The 22,717-nt window shown below is 51.2% G+C and overlaps 1 protein-coding gene across 1 annotated transcript in view; it reads right to left on the bottom strand.

Moving 5' to 3' along the window:
• The window catches only part of Sh3pxd2a (SH3 and PX domains 2A), a 212,473-nt gene that overhangs the window by 144,593 nt on the left and 45,163 nt on the right, over positions 1-22,717 (bottom strand). Inside the window, 1 exon segment of the mRNA XM_028874661.2 lies at positions 22,356-22,436. Within this exon segment, the coding sequence (XP_028730494.1) occupies positions 22,356-22,436 (81 nt within the window).

The raw sequence follows: 22,717 nt of genomic DNA, 5'->3' as shown, positions 1-22,717 counted from the left end.
GGGCTCCAGGGTTTCAACCTTAGTCCTTTAGAGTCAGACCATTTCTACCTAGGAAACAAAAAGAACATTGCCAGGGTAAGGCGGGAGGGGGTGGTGGTGAAGACAGAGAGAAAGACAGAGCGTGCATGTGTGTTTGAGACACAGTTTCTCTATGAAGCCCTACAAAGTTCCCTTAAAAAAGAGAGGCGCCCAGCCTGTAGGACCACAAGCAAGTGAGGAGACCTCGAGAGTTCTTTGTCCCGTGGTCTTGGCAGTTGTTAGATACTGGGGTCACCTCAGGGTGCATCACAGAGCAGGGACAGTAACTGCAAGCTAGGGTAGCAGCTCACACTTGTAATCCCAGCACTCTAGAAGCCGAGGTAGGAAACCTTGAGTTCAAGGCCAGCCTAGGCTACATACCAAAGGCACTAGCTCAAGAACCCCCAAACCAAGTTAAGTAAAATCATGTGAAGTGCAGCTTTTCTTCCGGTATACCCCTCAAGCTCTCCTCTGCTCCAGGACGGCCTTCCCAGTGAGATCTACTCTAAGAGCCCTTTAGGATGGTCCCAGCCAAAGGTCACCACTTCCTTCCTTTGAATCCCACCATCCTTCCAATTTGTTGATCCTAGTTGACTAATTGACACGCCTTTTGTGATTTACATCCGGCCCCCCTCTTTAAGACAGGGTTTTATGGAGGCCAGGCTGGCCCAGAACCCACTGTGTAGCTGAGGATGACCTTGAACTTCTGACCCCGTCTCCACCTGCTGGGATTACAAGTAGGCACCACCACACCAGTTTTACGTGGTACCCGGGATCAAACTCAGGGCTTTGGGCATGGGAGATAAGGGCTGAGGAATAGCCGCAGCCTGGTGATTTACTCTTGTTTAGCTAAGTCCTGAAGAAGAAGGATTCTGCCCCTGAACAGTGAAGCATCCCTGTTGAGCCTATGTGACATGTCGACAAGTCACAGATGAGGAGCTGGGTGGTCCCTCTAAAGTCATCATCAGCAACATCCTCTTATTTAGGGGAGTGGGGCAGAATTCTCTGCTCAAATCAAACCTGACATCAAATGTCAGCATAGATTTCAGGGGTAGTTAGCTCTTCATCGGAGCCGTCTGCCGAGAAGGCTCCTCTGCCTTCTAAATAAGCTTTCTTGTCAAAATCAATGAACTCCAGTCTATTTCAGGACCTCGCGCCGCTCCATGACCCCAATACCATCCTCTCTTGATTTCTATACGATTTTCTTAAGTCTTAGAACTTTTCTTTTTCAAAATTTGTGGTTTTAGATACTTTGCAATTAAAAAAAATTTTCAGGTTGATTAATCTCTATGAAACAGTGGTTCTCAACCTTCCTAATGTTACAACCCTTTAATACAGTTCCTCATGTTGTGGTGACCCCAACCATAGAATTATTTCATTGCTACTTCATAACTTTCACTTTACCACTGTTATGAATTGTAATGTAAATATCTGTATTTTCCTATGGTCTTAGACGACCCCTGTGAAAGGGTCATTCGACTCCCAAAGGGGGTCACAACCCACAGGATGAGAACCACTGCTATAAAATAAAAGCTCTTGAGATTGGGGAGAGGGGAATGCATAGAATTTACACACCAATCTAGGGAAAAATAACTTTTTTTTTAAGACAAGGCATCACTAACTGGGGCCTACACTAGCCTGGAACTCAGATCTGTCTGCCTCTTCTTCCCGAGTGCTGGGACTAAAGATGTGCGCTACCATGTCCCTCATAAGAAGAGCTTTCTCAACAACTGAGACTTCCAATATTTAATTTGTTCAGCAATATGAAGATTTTACACATTTTTCATTTACAGTTGTTATCTGTACTAATTAAGAAGGAACACACACACACACACACAGTGTTGAGAGGCATTAAGTCTAGAAAGGAACCTGGGTCTCATGGTACAGGCCTGTAATACCAGCTACTCGGGAGGCTGAGGCAGAAAGGTAGAAAGTTCAAGGCCTGCCTGTGCTACAGAGTGAGTTCAAGGCCAGGCTGGGCAACTTAGTAAGATCTAGTCTCAAAACAAAGTATAAAAAGAGAGTGTGAGGCCCTGGGGTCAATCTCTAGTACTGGGAAGAAACAAAACTGTTGGCATTCACAACCAATATGAAGTTACACACCAACTCAAGAGCTTTCTCAAGAGATGCGCACCTTCGGAACTTTGTTGTTGTTTCTCATTAAAAACAGTATAATCCCTGCATAGTATAAGACATGAAGTCCTTGAGAAAAAAAAAAAAAGACCTGGAGAAGAAAATGTGGTGCGTGTTCAACAGGGAACACTCACTAGCCCTGAACTACGCAGTTCACCAAGGTTCGAGTGGTCAATCTTGCACTTACTATATCTTACCACATTTTAATAAAGATGAGGAGAGGAAGAAGGCGTGAGTGAGGGACAGATGGGTAAGAAGGAGGAGGCAGGGAAGGAGGGGGAGGGGGCGGGCAGGAGGAAATAAGATCTCAATACTGAATAGAATGAGAACCCAGCAGAGCAAGGACACAGGACAGAAATACCAAGTCGAGTGGGGCTTGGAGTGGAGGGAACTTTTGTTAACACTGGCCTCTCCCTGAGATGTATTCATAAACACTTCCCCCCATTCTTTATGACCTACACATATGGCAGAGCAAACAAGTGTGGAACCTGGGCTCCAGAACCACACCAGCTAACCAGGTAACCTTCTGCAAGTCCACGCAATGGGCAAGATGCTGCAACTCATAAAGACTGGAAACAAGTGGGTTCTCTGTAGGACAGAAAGGGGCAGCAGCCTAGAAGGAAGCTGGCATTAGGTTCCCAGATGATGAGGTTGAAGGTGGAGGGTAGGATGGATGCCAAGTTCCCCCATCAAAATCACTACAGCACCTCACGCAGCTAACCTAACACTCACATAAACATTAAAGAAGCCAGGGAAAGAGGAAGACAGCGGAGAGGACTCTTCCTCCCTGGCAAGGATGACTTGGTTGTTGGGTCATGGGTTCATAACATGCTAAAGCCAAAATGTATGGTACTAGAACATTCCCCAGGGCTGAGAGGGGCCCACTCTAGCTTTTAAAGAAGTCTTCCTTGAGCAAGTTCTGGAAAGCATGCAGCTGTCACTGCTCCAGATCCCTTCCCTTTACCATGGCGGTCTACACAGTACATTAGCAGGATGCAGAGTATGAATCACGGCCCAGGTTCTGAGTGAGCTGGGACACCCACACAGGAATAGAGTAGCTTTAGATGGGGGTCATGTTGCTTACACATAATAAAAGTTAGGGAAGGGTCAAGATCAGTGATTGGGCGGTTAAACAGACTTGCGGGAGAGGACCACGGAGCTAGGCTCTGAATTAAAAAACAGCTGGAGCACACAGAAGTCGGCAGCTCAGCTGGGGGACAGAGGCTGGCGAGTGTGAGGGTCAGCGCTGCTACAGGAAGCAGTGAGAGTGGACCGAACAGCCTTGTTCCGAATCCCACAAACCGCCACATCAGGGAAAGTGGTGAGATCCGGGGTGGAGGTTCTTGATCACTTATTCCAGAGACTTGGGAGGGCGGGCACAGTTGGCACCAGTGCTGGCAAGGGTAGATGCCCAATGGACATCTCCACAGTGGGCCGGGCGTGCAGACACAGCCCCAGAAACCCGAAGAAATGAGATGGAGTCATTGCCAGAAGTCAGCTGGAGGATACTGCTACTCGTGGATGGGGCTCCAGGGGTGGAGAGCGGAAGGAGACACCACAGAGCCTGCTGAAGAAGCAAGGTCACTCAACAGCCATCTCCATCCCGTCAGGTGGAGAAGAGATGTGTCCTCTTGAGGCTCCAGGGGAGAAGCTTCCTCACGCCTTTGTCAGCCTCTAGAGGCCACCCTCACTTCCAGCATATAGCCCCCCACCCCCACCCCGTGTGTGTGTGTGTGTGTGTGTGTGTGTGTGTGTGTGTGTGTGTGTGTGTGTGTGCGCGTGCGCGCGCCACTGAGGATGAAGGACCGTGAACTTCTGATCTCCCTGCCTCCACCCCTCAATGCAGGCGAGGGCTACCATGGCCAGTTTATGTTGTGTTGGGGATTAAACCCAGGACAGTGCATGCTAAGCAATCGCTCCACTAACTGAGTTACACCCCCAGGCATGTGTTTTCTGACCGGATTATTTTGCCAGGGCCATCATGGCACAGAATCATAAATTAGGTGGTGTAAATGACATGGGCGTATTGTCCCACAGTTCTGAGCCTGGAATCCCAAAACCAAAGTGTCAGCGAACTTGGCTCCTTCTCGGGGCTGAGGAAGACTTTGCTGCTACCTCTCCCTAGTTTCTAGTGATTATGGCTACACAGGACACTCCATGGCTGATGAAGCATCACCTCTGTCTTCACTGCCTCTCCCTGTGACCCAATGTCCCCTTTTAGTAGGTTACCAGTCATGCTGCACAGGAGGCCTGGCCTATTCCAGAACAGACTTCATCTCAAAGAATCAGATCTACCTGTGGACTCTGGTTCCAGATATGGCGACTTCCTGAGCTCCTGGGGTTTAGGTGTCAATGTATGGACTGGGAAACACATTATTCTTAACTGTGCACACATGTATGTACACACACACACACACACACACACACACAATGTGCACACACACACCTTAAGACAACACATAACCACTAAAGGGAACTTTCTGCCCTCCTCCTCCCAAAAGCCTTGCTGGAGTCGCAGCGGTCTGGCACAGCAATTTAGTGAACATGAAGAATAAACAGGGCTGAGCTGGGCAGCTGCACACAGATCTGTTTCCTTGCCTGTTTGGCGGGAACAGTAGCACAGTCTCACCAGCATGCTCCACCTCTGAGGTCAAGGCCAGTGGAGAGACCGGGGAGCCCATGGTGGGAGTTGTCTTGGCCAGGCCCTACCTAGCTGTGAGTATCCAGGGCCGGGAGCTGCCCAGCTGGTGTGCGTGGCTCAGCCTCAGAGTGAAGGCCTCAGATTTTCCCAGCAGTGCAGTGGGTGTGTGTGGGGAGGGTCTGGCCAGGACGTGTGTCACATTTAACATGGTGGAGGCTGGGCCAATCGCCTACCCCCTGCTGAGGGGCTCACAGAGAGGGAGGACATCAGCGACACGCCGACGGTGCTATCGCAACTATTTCCAGACTGTGAGCCTTCCCTCTGGTGCCTGGAAGGCACCCAAGCAGGCTGGCTATGCCAGTCTTCCCCATGTCTGCACCCATGGGCTCATTCCACACCCCTGCAAGAGAAAGAGCACTGGACCGGAGTCACGTGGAGGGCTCCAGTTCCAGTCTGCGAGGACTTGGTGAACTAGGAACCCTCTCTGGGCATCAGTGACCGCAGTGATGAAGTAGCTGTCAGTCTGTGTCCATGGGTACAGCAAAAACACTCGGGAAAGGGCCGCTGAAATGCAGGCACATTATTGCTACCCTTTCCCTGGGGATGGACGTCAGGTGGCAGGCGGGGAACCACGCAGCCCGCTTAGAACACGTCAGAAGCAGCGGCCTCCCCACAGCGCTTTAGCGGCAGAGCTACTTCAGTCAGCCCCGGGACCCTTGAGTTCTGAAGTCCCAGCTCCAGCCTGTCCCTTCCCTGCATGGCAGCCGCAAGGTCACTTCACCTACATCCTGTCTTCTCTCTGTCTTAGGGTGGCTACTGCCGTGATGGAACACCAACACCAAAGACAACTGAAGAAAGTTTTTCACTACGTCGATCCAGTCCACTATCAGCGATGAGGGAACTACAGAGCTGAGGCAGAGGCCATGAAGGGGTGCTGCTCACGGGCTTGCTCCCCACGGTTTGTTCAGCCTGCTTTCTTATAGAACCCAAGACCACCAGCTCAGGGTGGCCACACTCACAATGGGCGGGGCCCTCCCCCATCAATCACTAATTTAAAAAATGCTCTACAGGCTTGCCTACAGCCTGATTTTTATGGGGGCATTTTCTCATCCGAGGCTCCCTCTTCTCTGATGACTCTGGCTTGTGTCAAGTTGACACAAAGCTGGTCAGTACATCATCTTCGAGTAAAAACACCACCACAAAGTGGTGTGTGGGTTAAATGAGGTGGTACAGGTCGGGTAGGTTTGGGTTACTGTCAGCCTTTGATACCTGGGCTGTTTTAGGTGACTGCTTGGTGCCAGCCCGCCTCTGGAGTCTGCTGGGCCCAGCCATCCCTTACTGTCAATGGCTGGAAAGCCTTTGGGGTCCATCCTCGGTGACCTGACGGCCTTTTGCGTCCTAAAACTCTCAGCTTCATCCCATGTTAGTCTCCAGGCAACTCCAGCTCTCCTTGGCCAAGAGGGAAGGGTAGGTGTAATTACCGGGCAGTAGACCACCGGGAAAGCCTGTGGCAACTGTGCCAGAGCAGAGGTGTGGGCTCAACCAGCTTCCAGCCCGGCTCTGGGAGAAGTGAGCAGGCCACGCACACCATGAGATGTGGTTTGCCCCTGGGGAAGAGTGCTCCCCGATCCGACTCCCCAGACTGCAGTGACCCTCCTTGGCGCTTCTCCTCCACTCCTCAGAAGGTGGCCGGAAGGTGGCCGGGACTGGAGCAGCCTGATCCAGAGAGGACAGGCCTGAATCTGAGAGCAGGAAATTGGACTTCCTGCTCGAGGCCACAGGGAGTCCCTGGAGGATGCTGAGCAGAGGAGGAACACACTGAAAGTAGAATTCTAGAAAGACACATCTGGCTGGGTAAGAGAAACATCTGGGGGGAGGGGAGAAGATGGCCAGTGAGGCTGCTGCCCGGTCAGGGAGGGGCGTCGACAACCACGCAGGGTCAAGCCTGGCCACGATCACCCCGCTTCCTCCTTAACCTTGCCGGAGACCCTCCTTAAACTTCCAAACTAACCCCAAAGTTGCCAACACTTCCCTCTCCCACACAAACCTTCCAGAACATCTGGGGCGGGGGTGGAGGGGCCCTGAAGATGTGAGGTGTGGAGAACAGAATGGAGTCTTTCCCCCCCCAGCCTCAGTTTTTGATTCTTACCTTCCATATGGCTAAGATTGTGGTTCCCAAACTACCCTGATTACCCTGGGATCAAATTCTGCCCAAAGTTTGAGATGAGGCCTAGGCAGACCTTTAGGGCCAAATTGCTGTCCAGGGCAATGAGATTCTGGTCTAGTCTCTGACATGGCCTCCTGCTGGAAAGAGAGGCCAAGCAGTCGTGTCTGAATGACAGCTAAGGCCTTCCTTCTTTCTCTACTCAAGTGGCTTCTTTCCCTATCGCTTACTAGGTTCTATTTTCACTCCCCACCCGTGTGTGTGTGTGTGTGTGTGTGTGTGTGTGTGTGTGTGTGTGTGTGTGTGTGTGTGTGTTTTGAGACAAGGTCTCACTATGTAGCCCTAGCTGTCCTGGAACTCACTATGCAGACCAGGCTGGCCTCGAACTCACAGAGATCCGCCTGCCCCTCCCCCGCCCCCCAGTGCTGGGATTAAAGCTGTACACCACTACCCAGCTGTTTGCTCTGTTCTAAATGGGTTGAGGTTTCTCCAGGCCTTAAAGCTCTTTCCTCACAAATGTCTTGTGCAAAAGGAAGAACAGAAGAAGAGGCTGAGGAAAAGGCAAGGGTGCAATGGGCGGTGCCAGCTTTTACCAGCCTTGCCCTCGAAGTGACTGCCGAGTGTGGGTCAAACCCAGCCAAGCCTTTCTAGGCAGCGATGCACTGGGGTTGAGGGATAGGGTTCAGGCACTTCACAAAGCTACTATTATTGTCTGCACAGACAAGGGAGTCCAGCAAAGGACACCAGGCCATTTCAGTTCTGGCCAGGGTTACTGTCTGAACCAGTAACTTGGGGAGGTCACCTCCCCAATGCTCCCCTTTGTCCCACTACAAATTTCACAACCACATGAATGTCACTAATGTTGCAGTAATCACGGTGCCAAGTAAACACCAGCTCTGAATGCTGCTGCCTTGGGCTTCATACCCTCTACCGAGCCTCTGCCATCCACACGGGACCAGCATACCTCCGCCACTGGCGTGTGGAGTCTTGTGTCCCTGCTGCCTCACATGTGTCCCCCACACACTGCACAGCTGTCTGTGGTCCTCACCAGTACAGCACTGTGTCCTCTGCAGGCGGCCTCTGCAGGTTGGTCATGCTTCTAGAACTTCACTTTTGTCAGATGATCTGTTCACATGACCTGTTCACGTGACCTGTCAGTGCCTGTAAATGTCTAGAAGTGAATCTGGGCATTGAAAGTCCCACTGTCCACCACAGTGGCCAAAACACAATGGGACACCTCTACCCCACACTTCCTATCCTCCCTTGCTGGTAGTACAGTCATGTGACTGGAATCTGATTGGTGGACCGTGAGCAGGAGCGAGATCCGCCCTCACCCCCACAGGCACAACCTAAAAACTCTCCCAGCAACCCTCCAGTGTCCTCAGTAACTTCCAGCTAGATACAAAACTGTGGGAGATGGGTCTGCAGATGGGCGAGTCCAAGCTCCCAGTGGCTGTCTGGAGATGAACCTGCCACCTGCCACGGACTTATTTTGGTGTGGGACATGAACAGAAAACGAGTGTTTCTTATGTTAAGCCACTGAGAGTTTGTTAGACGGCAGTTGGAGTATCCTAATACAAGGAGGTTAGTCAAGGTCTCCTGAACCAGATTGAAAGAGGGAAGGCTGCGAATCATAGAGTCCTCCTATGAATGATCTGGATCCACACAACTCAGGCAGCAGCGTCCCGTACAGGGACTTCTGCAGAGGCGAGCATCCTTCCCCTAGCTCCTGGCAGCCCTGCCTCCAGGAGGGAACAGACCACAGCTGGCGAGCCTCGTTCTACAGGTCTGTAGGAAGCACATGGAGACACAAGGCTGCAGTGCAGGGGGGGGGCACCTCCGCCCCAGTCGGGCACCAACACTCCTGTCTGTGTGACATTTCAAGCTTGCCATTTCTCCAGGGCAGTCCACATCACGCTAGGCAGCTTCTAGAGGTGCCCAAACACGTTCCTCTCAAAGAGTCCAAACTCACCAGGTCCAATTCCTTCCTGGTCACACAGGCTAGGACCCAACAGCTCTGCCCAAGACCACACTTGAACAGGAAGAAGAAACAAAAAGAGAGCGGAGAAGAGAGGCTTCCGATTGGCCCTTCAGTGACCTAGACCGTCACTGCTGCACTTCAAAGGTGCGATCCGGGGACCAGCAGTACAGACACCAGCTAAGGGCTTGGTGGAAACGCAACAGCCCCCTGCACGCTGGCCACACCCAACCGCGTATTTGAACAGGGGCACAGCTGAGAACTCAAGCCCCTGATGATGCTCCCTGTCCCCAAGGATTCCATCAGATCTTAACAAATGAAGCTCAGCAGCGGACCCGTCTGTAGGCAAAGACAAGAACTGCCCAAAGGAGTGGACGCTAAACACACCTGCCTTTGAAGTGGAGGAGGGTGCAGCCCCCCTCACCATTTCCCACACCCGGTTCTCTCTAGAACTCATTCACAATGACTGATTGTCAACGCTGGCCTGGGAAGCAAACACTGTCCCAGTGACTGGGAAAACAGCGGCTAACAAGCCGTTTCTTCTCCTGAAGTTCAGTGTTTGTGGGGAGGTGACAGTAAACAAATGGTCGATAAGGTGACAGCTGAGACAAGTGATTGGAAGACAAGGTCAAAGAAGGTCTTGCCAACAGGTTACGTGACGGGAGAGCTCAGGGATCCACTCTGACAGATGCGAGGAAGGGAGTTCCGGAGGAGAGAGAAAGCAGGGGCAGGGGCAAGGCTCTGAGGTAGGGGTGTGTGTGTGTGTGTGTGTGTGTGTGTGTGTGTGTGTGTGTGTGTGTGTGTGTGTGTGTAAAACAGTAAGGGAAGCAGGATCAGTCTGAAAGGGCACAAGAACTGGTCAATGGGGTCAGGAGCAGGAGTTTAGAGTTCATTCTGAAAAGACAGGTCTTCCAGGATGCTTCTGCACAGGGCCATGGTATGGCATGACTTCTGTCTGAAAAGGACAGCCATGACTGGCAGAAAGCCTGGAGTGAGGCACTAGAGGGAGAGGGTGCCTGAGGAGGTCCCTCAGCGGCCCAGGTGCGGGCAGGGCAGTCAGAGCCGCACCGCTGTTCTGAGGCGCTCTGAGAGGAAGAGCCAGCTCTCTGTGTCGGACCCATGATGCCCAGCCAGGTTTGTGTGGTCCCAGCTGGACTTGAATCTCTTGTCATACCTCAGGGACTCCTAAGAGCCGGCCTGCTGGCTTCAAAGCTGTGCTGACTCTGGCTTTGATGACTTCCTCCCAGGTTTCTAAGGCTGATCCCGGGGCCCACAGGAATCTTCTGCCATCGCCCCCAGGAATCTCCTTCAGGCAAGGGCTTCTAGCCATCTCTCCACATTGGAGGAAGGAGGGGGAAGTGGAACCCAGATGGGAAAAGAGAAATCCCAGAGAGAAAATACAAGTTGGGTGGAGTTGTCCAGGGAAGCCTTGTAAAGCAGCCCACGCAGACAGCCATGCCCGCCTGCCTTCCCAGCTGGGTTCTGCTCCGAGGCTTTCCTGGAGGGGAAAGTGTGTCTGTCAGGGAACCAGGAAATGCCACAGGGAGCATGTCCTTGAATATCTATCAGGGTGCCCTCCAGCCCACCTTGCAGGCTCGCTAGAGGTCATCCCTCCAGGTAGCTGCCCTGCACGTGGTTGACCCAGAGGTAGGCATGGCTGTCCACCTAGGGTAAGGTGTGGGAGGAGGCGGAAGTACAGGGGAGGCTGTGATGGCTACAGTGAGGTCTCTGGCACCTGCCATCAGCCTGTGTGGACTCCAGACCCTGGTGGCCACAACAGGGGGGGTGGAGGGGTGGAGGGGCACCAACACCTCTCAACACCCACCAAGCAGCCCTCCCTCTGCACCCCTGTGCAGCCTCTTCTCAGGTCTGGGATCCTCAGCCCTTCCCCCAGACTCACTTCCAGGTCTGTCTGCTCAGTAGAACCTCCCGGCACTGTACTCCACCCAAGGCAGGAGGAAGGGAATCTAATATTCACTCAACAGGTCCTTCTCTCCACACCCCCCAAAAGAACTAAAGCCACACAGCAAAGCGTCACTCACACGTGTTAGCTCTAGGCAGAGGTCCACTGCTGCCTGCCATACTCTACGGGACTGAAAACGGTTCTGCACCAGGGTCTCACCATAGAGACCTAAGTTAAAAATAACAAGAAAGAGAAGCTGCCTGTAGTCCAGGGATGTGTCTAGAATGCTGGGGAGCCCTGCGAAGAAGGCTGTAGACTCAAGATGCAAAGGCAGTCTGGGTAGAAGATGGTGCAGGGACTCAGAGAAAGAGGGGAAGGGGTGATAGGGGAAGGGGTGGAGAGGGGAGATGTGGGCAAAGGTTCAGAGAACAGCTGGGTTTGGAACACGGGATGGCAGATGCACAAATATCTCTTAGGAGTTAGGACACTCAGAAGGGTCACCTACAGAAGAGCATCCACCTGAACAGGTCATCCGCCTCCAGGTCAGTCTACAGCCCAGGCTCCACTCCTCAGCCTGACCCAGACACAATGATTCGCCCAGCTAGTCCTCCACAAACACCCTCAGGGGCTCCCTCCTCCCCAGGACTAGAGAATTCTGCCTCATAAAGAGAAGTAAAACCCAGAAAACCTGTTCCTGAAGCCACCTTACCTGCTGACAATCGCAGGTATTCGAGGTCCAGCTTGACCCTACAAGAGCCCTCTGCTTACTGAGCAAATGCCCACTGTTGGTTTTATTTTTATTTTTCTAAATCAGCAGCAGGAAAAGGTCCTGCTAGGAAGGGAGGTATTGGTCAACGGAACAGGTAGGTGAGAGGCAGGTGACCCTATCAGGCCAGAAGAGAGAGAAGTAGGAAAGTCCACTGTTAGTTCGCCATCTGCACAGGGGCTTAGACAGAGCATGGCCCAGAGATGGCGGGAAGTAGTTACACTCCCCTGGGAGAGAAAGAAGGGCCGCTCAAGGCATCGGTCCTTTCCCAGCATGCACTAAAAACTGATGATAGATGGACTCCATAGATGTGAACCCTCTTACACGGGTTTCCTAGAACCGTGGCCCTCTGGTCCAGACCCTCCGCTTTGTTTGAACCTCCACTGAAGAGCCTGATGGAGGAAGGGCAGAGCCAGCATCTCCTGCACACACACAGGGGTTCTCTCCGCCCCTCCACTGGGGAGTCCTCTTCCGATGGCTCCAAGCTGAGAAGTGAGGCTCTAGGAAACCCAAGACAAAAGGAGCCTGTCTCACTGGGGAGGGAGACAGGCTGGCCTTCACAGAGGTGCCCTTGGGAGACACAGTGCGAAGAATGGCCAGCTTGTCACACACAGAGCCACCTCTGCAAGCATCTCCCCGCCAGCCCAGACACCAGCCGCATGCTTCCTGTTTGCGTTTTGCTTTTTTCACTTTTATTTTGTGTATCTGAATGTCATCCATTTAGCCTCTGGACCCCCCTTACCAGTGCTTAGACACCCCCCCATCCTCCAGCATTCCAGCAAGGCTGGACTGGCCACTCTGTTCTGCCAGGCAGCAGATGAAGGCTCCCTAATTAGCAGACAGAGCCAAGCTCTGGTTGCTCTGAAAGCTGTCCCCGGCCTACCCAGGAACACTTGCTCATCAAAGCTCCAGAGATGCCCGAGACCTTTTTGGAGCTGGAAACTGTTCCCCGAGTCCAGCTGGGCAGGCACTTGCAGAAAGCTGGAGCCCCTTCATTGCCCAGAGAATCTACATCCATAGTCCCATAATAGCAATGCTCGCTGGCTGCTCCAGGCTGGGTGGGAAGGTCTCCCGTGTGTTGTCCCTTAAAACATTTCATAGCCACAGAGTCAGGTTTTGCAAAGACAACCGATGCAGATCCAACTGTGGGGAGTTCTAGGGGTTAGGTAATGGCCCAGAGTCAATCCACAGCAAGGGGTGTGGGAGAGGACCAAACCCAAGGAAATCTGTCTCACACTGTCTGGGCTGCTGTTCCTCCAACTCTGGACATCAGGGATGTGACATCAGGAACTGCACAAGCCCTTGGATGGCCAGATGTCATCCAACAGTAGGGGGTCTTTGGGGAGCTGAAATCCCTTTCCCTGGCCCCAGCTAAACGCAGCCTCTAACAGAAGCAGCTCAGGTCTTCGGTGACTCCTATCACAGTCTCACTTGAACAAGCATCCCTCGGATCCAGGGGCTGCAGAACCTAAAACCACCTGGCCGCTGAGGCTCGGCCCCTGAGGGCTGGCTGATGAGGAGTGGAGTTGAAGTAGTTCACATCTCCCAGGAAGACAAACCAACTCTTCTTCCCCTAGAAAGCGCCACAACTCAAGCTGCTGTCCCTTATCTTAGCTGTCCCATAGGCCTAGCTCATCTGGAGCTGGGAAACACAGAATGTCAAGACCTCTGGGCCTCCACCAGGGAGCAGCCTGTACGGATGGGCTGCCCCATGCCCAGCACACAGGCCCATGTGGGTGGTCTGCACTGAGGATCCTCACCAGGGCAACACTCTTACCATTCTTGGCTCTTGCCACTGGCTGATGGCTCCCACCTAAAGCAGGGCTGTCAGCTCGCCTCTTTCCCTGGAGTCCTCAGTCTCACACAGAGTGCCAGGCATTTATTAACTGGCACTCCTCAGAAGGTATCAGGAGAAATAGGAATTCCCTCTGGCAGGAAGGAGTAAGCTGATCACAGATGAAACTTAAGAATTCATACACACACACACACACACACACACACACACACACACACACACACTCACCTGGCCACCACCAAAGAGCTTCCTTCCCTTCATCCTCCAGCTTGGAGGGGTACACACTGTCTGCTTGTGTACCTCTTTACCAACTTTCCTCCAAAGGGGTGGATGGGGCTTAGTGAAGACAAACTGAATTTTCTAGGCCAAGCAGGGCGGTGCACAGGGCGGCAACTGCATTCCAAGGCCTCCCTGACATAACACCCAACACACCCCAGCGTGACACCTTACACCAGGAAAACAAGGTGTACAGCTCCAAGCAGGCACAGGTGGTGTGCGCTGACTCAGACAGCCAGGGCCTTGGTGGAGCTGGGTTTGTTCCTCAGTAAGAGGGGGGTGATACGGGCTGAGCGCCAGGCCGCAGTGGAACCCGAGAGAGACTGCTTCGAAAGACCTTTCTAGAAGCTACCAAGAGTTCTGCTCTTGGCACAGGCAGAGGAGTGGGTTCCCTCCCCTCCACTAGCAAGCAGTCTGCTCATCAGCGATGGTGAAACATCAGAGATTCCTGCCCTCCTCACCAAAATTAGAACTATCCCAACTGGAATGAACTAGAAGCTGGGGCACCACAAGTCTTATTGGCTTGTTGGTGCCATGATTTGGGGGAGGTTTTGTTTGTTTTCCTTTTTTTTTTTTTAATTTCCATTTTTCATGTGTGTATACGTCACGTGCGTAGGCACAAATATGTGTGGGTGAGTGCACAGAGGGGCACTCCAGGGCGATGCTGGGATTCATCCTAAGAGCTTTGCCAAGTTATTCGGTGAGGCAGGGTCTCTCAAACTCAGAGCTTGGTGATATGGCTAGTCTTGCTAGCCAGCTTGCTCTGGGGGTTCCCTCCTCTGCTTTCCAAGGCTGGAATTACAGGAGAGCAGCTACACTCATTGGCATTTACGTAGGTTTCCGGGTGTCGGGACGCTGGCCCCTGTGCTTGGAGAGCACGCTCTTTAACCACTGAACCACCTGCCAGGCCCCTGGCCCAAGTCCAAAGTTACACACGGGGTTTACTTCCCTCGTTATCAAATAAGGGCAAGGCGAGAGGTCAGACGGTGGCCAATCATTTCACCTCAAAGGTCCTTTGCTAAGTGGTAGGGAGTGACTTCCTGAAGGTACCAGATTTTGTTCTTTTGGAGATTCTGAGATGCATATGGCTCATGACCTATTAACAACGTCTGTCACGGACTCGGTAGGGGAGAATGTGTGAGCCTGTTGTGGGCATGGTAGGACAAGGTAACCTGAGTGCCGGCTACCCTTTCCTTATCTCTAAAGGTCTCTAACTGCGAAATAACAATTCTACCCATTCCTTAGTGAACATGGTTAATGCCAGTTTTATGAAAAGCATGTGCCTTTCCTATTGTGATATTCACATGTAGATAATTTCTCCAGCTGAGATACATTCTCAGCAGCCCTGAAGGACTTGGGGTACAGGCATCACCCCTCCTTATTCCTTAGTCCTCACTCACAAGACTTCCCTTAGAAGTTTAAAACCAATGCGCAGTCTATGCTGATACTGGAGACGACAGACACTGTAATTTCTGTTATGGTTTTCCTGTCTAAGAAAGAACTTCCTGAATGTGAGTTAATGATTCCAGCCTGACCCCAAGGAAGAGCCAAGGGAGCAACAAGGGGCAGAAATGGCTTCGGATTTCCCAGGGCACACTGGAGGGGCTGATCCGATTGGACCTGACATCTGGTAGGAACAGGATATGGCTGAACTCCCTGCACCTAAGAGGTGGGTGCCTGGATCCAGTGTGCACAGCCCCCCAAAGAGAAGCTCATTGGTTTCTATGGCGACACCTAGGTACAGGGACAGCCACAGAGCTCTGGGCTGCCTCACAGGCTCCAAGAGGCTCTTTGTACCCAGAGACTTAGCCTAGCTAGAAAGTTCTCCTGAGAGCAGCACTTTGAACACGGTTCTCAAGCCTCAGCCAACTTCTAGGTCTTATTTCCCTTTCTCACAGATGTGTAAAAACTGGTAAGAACCAGTTCCAACACTGTCCTCTCCTGCCACACCCTTTCCATGTGTTCTAAGTCAGGTTCTGGGCCCCTCTGGACCTGAGAAGCCCTACCTGTGTGTGGTGATACTTTGTTGTACTCTAATAAAACTCGCCTGAAGATCAGAGGACACAGCCAGTCACAGAGTTAAACACAGAGGTCAGGAAGAGGTGGCACACACCTTTAATCCCAGCACTCGGGAAGCAGAGATCCATCTGGATCTCTGTGAGTTCAAGGCCACACTGGGCTACATGAGATTGATCCAGTCTAGGAGAGAAACACAGCCAGGCAGTGGTGGCACACACCTTTAACCCCAGTATTTGGGAAGCACACATGCCATTAATCTTAGCACTAGGAAGGTTAAGATAGGAAGTAAAATGGCTGGGCGGAGAAAGGCATATAAGGCGTGAGGATACAGGAACCAGAGAGCCTTTCGGCTGAGGACTCAGAGGCATTCAGTCAGAGGATTTGTGGAGTTGGTGAGGTGAGAGGTGGCTGTGGCTTGTTCCTTTGTCTCTCTGATCTTTCAGCATTTACCTCAATATCTGGTTTTTATTAAACGACCATTAAGGATCCCTGTATAGTAGGAACACCTGTATAAGGGTGTTCCTACATGCACAGGGAGCCTCAAACTTCACATGCCGGGGTGGGGGTGGGGGTGGGGGTGGGGCACTCAGCTTTTTCCAAGACCTCCAGCAGACCACAAGTAACTCAAAGGTGAAAACTCAGGGGCAAGCTTTCCATCCTGAGCTGAGCTCCAGGGACCATTTCACCCAGGGCCTCTCTTCCCACCCCTCCACAGCCATCTGCCCCCACACTCTCCCTCAGGCAGGACCTGCTGGTGGAAAGAGATAGGCTAGAGTTCACTCAGGGCCCCAGAGGCACAGGAAACTGGAGCCAGCCCCAGTAGAAGGGAACTGCCAGGAACCAATGAAGTCTTCTGGAGCCCTGAAGTCCTTCCGTACTCCATCACGAACAAGATGCCTCTCTCCCAGGGTGAGGAAAAGCTGTGGACCTATAACTACTTTAAAACAATAACAACGACAGTGTTTTCCTAACAGCCTGGCTGGGAGGAAGTGGGTTTGTAATTAAACTTTGGAGATGAGAGTATTCCTCCAGGGAATCCTCTACCCCGCCACCTGCCTCTCCAGCGTAAGATCAGACCACATTGGCTGGCAAAAGTGAAATCCATCTTAAGAGCACAGGAAGAAGCCTATGCTCCCAGCTGGGGTGGGGATCCCCGGCTATTTCCTCCCAGAGTTAAGTTTTGGAGGGCTGAACTTGAGATGCTTCTGCCTTCCTCTCTAAGACCCTTACTCTCGCTCTTCCAAGGACTTTCTTTATATGGAATCCATCATCTCATTCTTTCTATTATCCTAGGAGGCAGGTCTTTGTAATGACTTCATTTTAAGAGAAGAAAACGGGGCCCCGAGAGGATACAGTAAGGCTTGCTGGAGTTTGGTTTTTGGAATCGAGCCATCTCAGTCCTGGATGCTGCTCATCCTAACCACCGGGTCCCCGCCCGACTCACGACCACTTCATCAGGACCAGAGCATGCTGCCAACGGGCTTCCCGTTCCAATGCTCGGCTCGTGGGTTTTTAAGTAATATCTGAATACAAGATTCCAGTTTGACAAGATAATTTGGATAGGTCCCTGGGGTTAGTTATAATGAGATCTAAGTAGTTACATTCCACAGGAATGATCTAGAATGATGATCCAGTGAACAAGAGATCGCCGCCCCCGAGCACCCCCCCCCCCCCCCACGGGTAATGTAACTTAAATTATTATTTTCATTTTCTTTCTCTTACTAGATGCATTCTTGATACAATTTCTTCAAATCTGTTGATCTCCTTGGTCTCAGTGGCCAACCAATCTAGCAGAATCGTTAAGATCAAGGTTCAGTTAGAGACCTTGTCTCAAAATAAACAGGCTGAAGAGGGATTGAGGAAGACATTCAATGTCAATCTCTGGCCTACACACATGTGCGTTCACATACACATATATACACAAACATAAACACACACAAAATTTCTCATCAACAGAAAAATTAACAGTTTTTTTTTAACCTACAAAGCAAAGGTCTTAGAATAAAAAGTTCTACCATTGTAGAGACCTCGGTGCAGGACGGCTCAGTGGGCAGCAGTGCCTGCTGAACAAGCGTGAGGACCTGAGCTTGGGTCCCAGAACTCATGGAAAAAACTGAGCATGGCTGCATGCACCTGCAGCCCCAGAGCTGGGGTGGGGAGCGGTGGAGAAGGCTATCAATTCAGCTCCAGGCTCAATGGAAGACTCCTCTCAGAGGAATAATGTGCAAAGTGACAGAACAGGACATCTTACACCCAATGGCTTCCTCTAGCCTCTGTATTGTTGAATACAGGGTGGACGGACCTACATACAACCCCCTACACACACACACACACACACACACACACACACACACACACACACAGAGAGAGAGAGAGAGAGAGAGAGAGAGAGAGAGAGAGAGAGAGCGCAGAGAACTTTAATTCTAAAAATGCAATGATCCATGAATCTCCATAAACAATATCATAACAGCTGCCAGCACATCATTCCAGAGCTGAATATTAATGGTTTGGGGACTGTATACTTTGTTCACCCATGCTTAACCAGGCTATTTAAGACCTGGAAACTGAGTGCGGCCCTGTGCTGGGTACGCAGGTGGGAAGTGCAAGACAGATGAATAAGAAGAGAGAGAAAAGCTCTTCAAAACAGTGTTAGCCTTAGAGCAGTAAGTAGGCCCAGGCAGCCCTCTCAACCGTCCTCCAAGAGATGCGGGGGAAGCTCAAGGGCTCTTCCTGGCTCTGACCAAATATTGACCCAGTGGCACTCACTGCCAGGGGTCCCTCTCAGCGGCCAACAGCACATGAGCCAATGTTTGCAGAGAAATTTCAGCAGCCCAGTGCCTGGCAGCCCAGGTGTACAACAGCCCCTAACGAAGCCAGGACCTAGGAGCCTTCCTGTCCTTCTTTGGTGGAGCTAGGTCATAAGGGCGAGACATCAAATGAAAAGATGACTTTAGAGGGGTATTTTGTGGCCCCTTGTCTGCCTCCTGTCTAACTTGACTGCATCTTCAAGCAGATCCTTTATAGCCAAACAAATGTGGCCATGAGACCGGACCCTGACCTGTGGTATTGTATTCCCCCAAATATTGTGCATGCTAATAAACTTATCTGGGGTCAGAGACAGAGCAGCCACAATATTAAACATAGAGGATAGGCAGTGCTAGCACATGCCTTTAATCCTAGCATTCCAGAGGAAGAAATCCATGTGTTCAAGGATACAGCCAAGCATGGTGACTCACGCCTTTTATCTCAGAAAGCGAACCTTTAATCCCAGGGAGTGATGGTAGAAAGCAGAAAGGTATATAAGGCGTGAGGACCAGAAACTAGAAGCTTTTGGCTGGTTAAGCATTTGGCTGGTTAAACTTTCAGGCTTTGAAGCAGCAGTTCAGCTGAGAGTCATTGGGATGAGAACTCAGAGGCTTCCAGCCTGAGAAAACAGGACCAGCAGAGGAATTGGCAAGGTGAGATAGCTGTGGCTCATTCTGCATCTGATCTACCAGCATTCACCCCAATAACTGGCCTCCAGTTTGATTTTATTAATAAGACTTTTAAGATTCATGCTACACTGATCAGCTCCCTGTGGGTCCCTCTCCTGCTTGCAGAGGGCTGAGTCGTAAGCTCCTCTCAGGTGAAAAAGCCCTTTCCTTTCCCCTGTTTCCACCTTGACATCTAAAATGATCTTGACACTCTCTCTGGAGTCTAACCTGGCTTTCAGAGAGGCTTTGGGACAGCTGTCCCAATGGGCATGCTCAGTTGACGGTTGCTGGAGATACAATGAACATCAAGTGTAGCATGAATCTTAAATGGTCTTATTAATAAAAAACTGGAGCCAGGTATTGGGGTGAACGCTAAAAGATCAGAGAGACAGAACAAGCCACAGCCACCTCACCTTGCCAGTTCCTCAGCTGATCCTGTTTCCTCAGACTGGAAGTCTCTGGATCTCAGCTGAACTGTTGCTCAAAAGCCTAAAAGCTTAACCAGCCCTAGTTCCTGGTCCTCACGCCTTATATGCATTTCTGCTTCCTGCCATCACTTCCTGGGATTAAAGGTGTGAGTCACCATGCCTGGCTGTTTCCAGTATAGCTTTAAACTCACAAAGATCCAGATGGATCTCTGCCTCCCAAGTGATAGAATTCAAGGCCTGTGTGTCTCCATTTCCTGGCCTCTATATCTAGTGGCTGTTCTGTTCTCTGACCTCAGATAAGTTTATTAGGGTACACAATATTTTGGGGAACACAATATCACCACAATTGAGCATAGTGGAGGGTCCCTCTGCTTGCGAAGTCATCTTGTCAGGCCAGCAACCCCAATGAGTAAGAAAGTCATGAGCACGAGGAAGTGAATTCATGCCACAGAGATGAAAAGAAAAGCCCCAGAACTCATCCTATGCCAAGAACTGCTACACTGTACTGTTCAGGGAAAAATGACGAAGAAAAGAACCTGTACATGTTCAAGGTAGAAGTGAAAAATTAGTGTTTTCCTTCTTTTATTTTAAAGACACAGTCTCAAGTAGCCCAGGCTGCCTCTAACTATGTAGCTGAGGATGACCTTAAATTCCTTATCCTCCTGCCTCTACCTCCCAAGTGCTGAGATTATAGACATGTGCTACCAGGCCTGGCTTAAAAGTATCTTTGGGGCCAGAAAAATGGCCCAGCAGGTGAAGAGGCTTGCTGCCAAGCCTGAGGACTTAAGTTCAATTCCCGGGACCCACAGAGTGGACAGAGAAAACTAACTCCGTCAAGGTGTCCTCTACCCTCTACCCTCGGCATGCGCATGCCCCACCACAAATAAGTAAATAAGGTTGGTCTGAAACTAACTGAACGTGTGGATGTGGAACCTGCACACACAGGACTAGAGGATGACCCACACAGACAAGCCTGGCCACAAGCATAGTCATTCCAGGACCAGGGCCAGCACACCACACAGCTGCTCCATGCTTGTGTCCCTTCTAACTGTGATAGGAGGAAGTGAGCTCTCAGGCAGGGGTGGGGTGGGGGGTGGGGGCAGCATTCCTTTCTTGTGAGATTCTATAACTTGGGAGGGGATGGGACCAGAATAGAAATTTTGATTTGGAAGTTTCCCCAGGCTTCTAGACTCCTTCCAACTCATCAATGAGCCCTTTCAGGGTCTACACTCTGCCCAACTGCATTATCATTTCCTGTCCCCACACACTGTACCCATTGATGGGGTGTGGGCAAATCCCACTACCAGTTTATCCTGGAGAGACCAAAGGAGACTGAGTGGGGCTGGGAGGGGAGGCAGAAGGCAGGAGTCATGAGTGCTTCCACGCTCACATGCAGACACAGTCAGTCCCATACTGTTCAACCACAGGGACCAGAATCTGGGAACCTGGGTTTTTAAGAGGCTTGTCTCATAAATGGAGTGATAACGACTGTGAGATAAAAGCAGGTATTAATGCACAAACACACAGGCCTGCAGCTGCCTCTCCAAATGGCCCACTGCTAAGGGGTAAAGAGAAGGACTGGCCACTGGCTGGCTGCGAGGGCTAGAAACAAATTTCTCTTCTTTGTGGTTTTCTGGGTCTAAATCACACTCGCATCCTAAGGAAGGATCTCGAGTATTTCAGCGTTCTCTTCCAGACAGAGGAAGGGTGCTGCCCATTCACAGTGATATACAAGAGTGACACCCCCACCCCCACCCTGCTAGGGCTCATGTCTACACTCCAAGACCCTCTACCTCGGGGCATTCTGATTAGTCCAGACCAGTCAAAGTCTTCCTTCGGATTTATCCGAAGTTTGGAAGAGGGAGACAGTCTGTGTCTACGGTGTTGGTGTGGCATGAAATTCAAGAGCTACTGACAGCTAAGTTCCTCCATGTGAGTACAGGGGCCAAGGACAGTACTGGAGAGAAGCAGAGACAAGACAAGGAGAGCTGACCATTGTTTGGGCTGTGCCGAAGCCCCAGTGTTCCATGGCCCTTCTCACTACCTGGTCAATTGCATGAGCTTCTCGTACATTCTTGTCTAAAACAGTGTGAGCGTAAAATAGTCACTTGTCGCTGAAAGACCCTAAAATGAATCAGCCAGCATCAGAGGGCTGTGTTTAATTGTCATATGTGGCTATGCACTACCATCTTGCTGAAGGAACACGCCTGTATGAAACAGAGACATACACTTACCATCTCCATGTACAAAGCAGGCAGCAAGCGCCTTGTGTGGGTAGACAGGCAGGCAGACCCAGTGGTATGGCCAGCATGTAGTTCTAAAAACTGCTTATTCTGTTTTGGTCTTCCCTATGTGTTTGTTTTCCTTTACTAGCAATGATCAGTGGCTTGTGTCTCATCCTGGATGTTTACAGATAAGTAACTGTAAACATGGATGTTTACAGAGGAGTCTGCTCAGGCACAGAGGACCCACAACTGCCTTCTTGCCTCCCTACAGTTCCCACCCCAAGGCTGAGGGGGAACGACAAACCATGACTGTGGGGGACATGGCAGAAAGTAACAAAGCCTCAAGTGTCTGCATGCAGCCATCAAGACAGCAACAAGCCTGGCTGCTCCGTAGGGATTCCCTCATCATCCCCCACCCCCCCTGCCAGGCTGGGTTCTGGCCCTTAGCTCTTTTCGGGGCTCTCCCTCGGAATGTGGACATGAAAGACAGGAGCCCATCAGAGGCTCAGGCCACCATCTGGCTCTGGCGAACTCACCTGCAGGTCAAAGAACTTGCTGTACCTCCGGTAGATAGTCTGGGAGGTGGAGTCGGACCAGGTCACGTTGATAATATATACCTGTGGGAGGAGAAGGAAGAAAGAGCAGGTGAACAGGCGAGCGAGACTGGGCTCTAAGGTGGGCCGGGCATTCCTTAATATTGCTGTAGGAGGTACCACAGCCAAGATCACTCTTTCTCTCATCTGCCACCAGAGCCTGGTTCACTGTCAGGTACCATGTGGACGTTAGCTACAATGTATGTACACACACACACACACACACACACACACACACTCCATAGACCGGAAGAAGCATTCACTAAAACGATAATGAAGATTCTCTTTGTATAGGGTTAAAACAA

Source organism: Peromyscus leucopus, chromosome 1, assembly GCF_004664715.2.
Source record: "Peromyscus leucopus breed LL Stock chromosome 1, UCI_PerLeu_2.1, whole genome shotgun sequence".
In the NCBI taxonomy this organism is placed as follows: domain Eukaryota; kingdom Metazoa; phylum Chordata; class Mammalia; order Rodentia; family Cricetidae; genus Peromyscus; species Peromyscus leucopus.
Note: the sequence above shows the minus strand (reverse complement) of the source record. Positions and strands in the feature narration are given on the sequence as shown.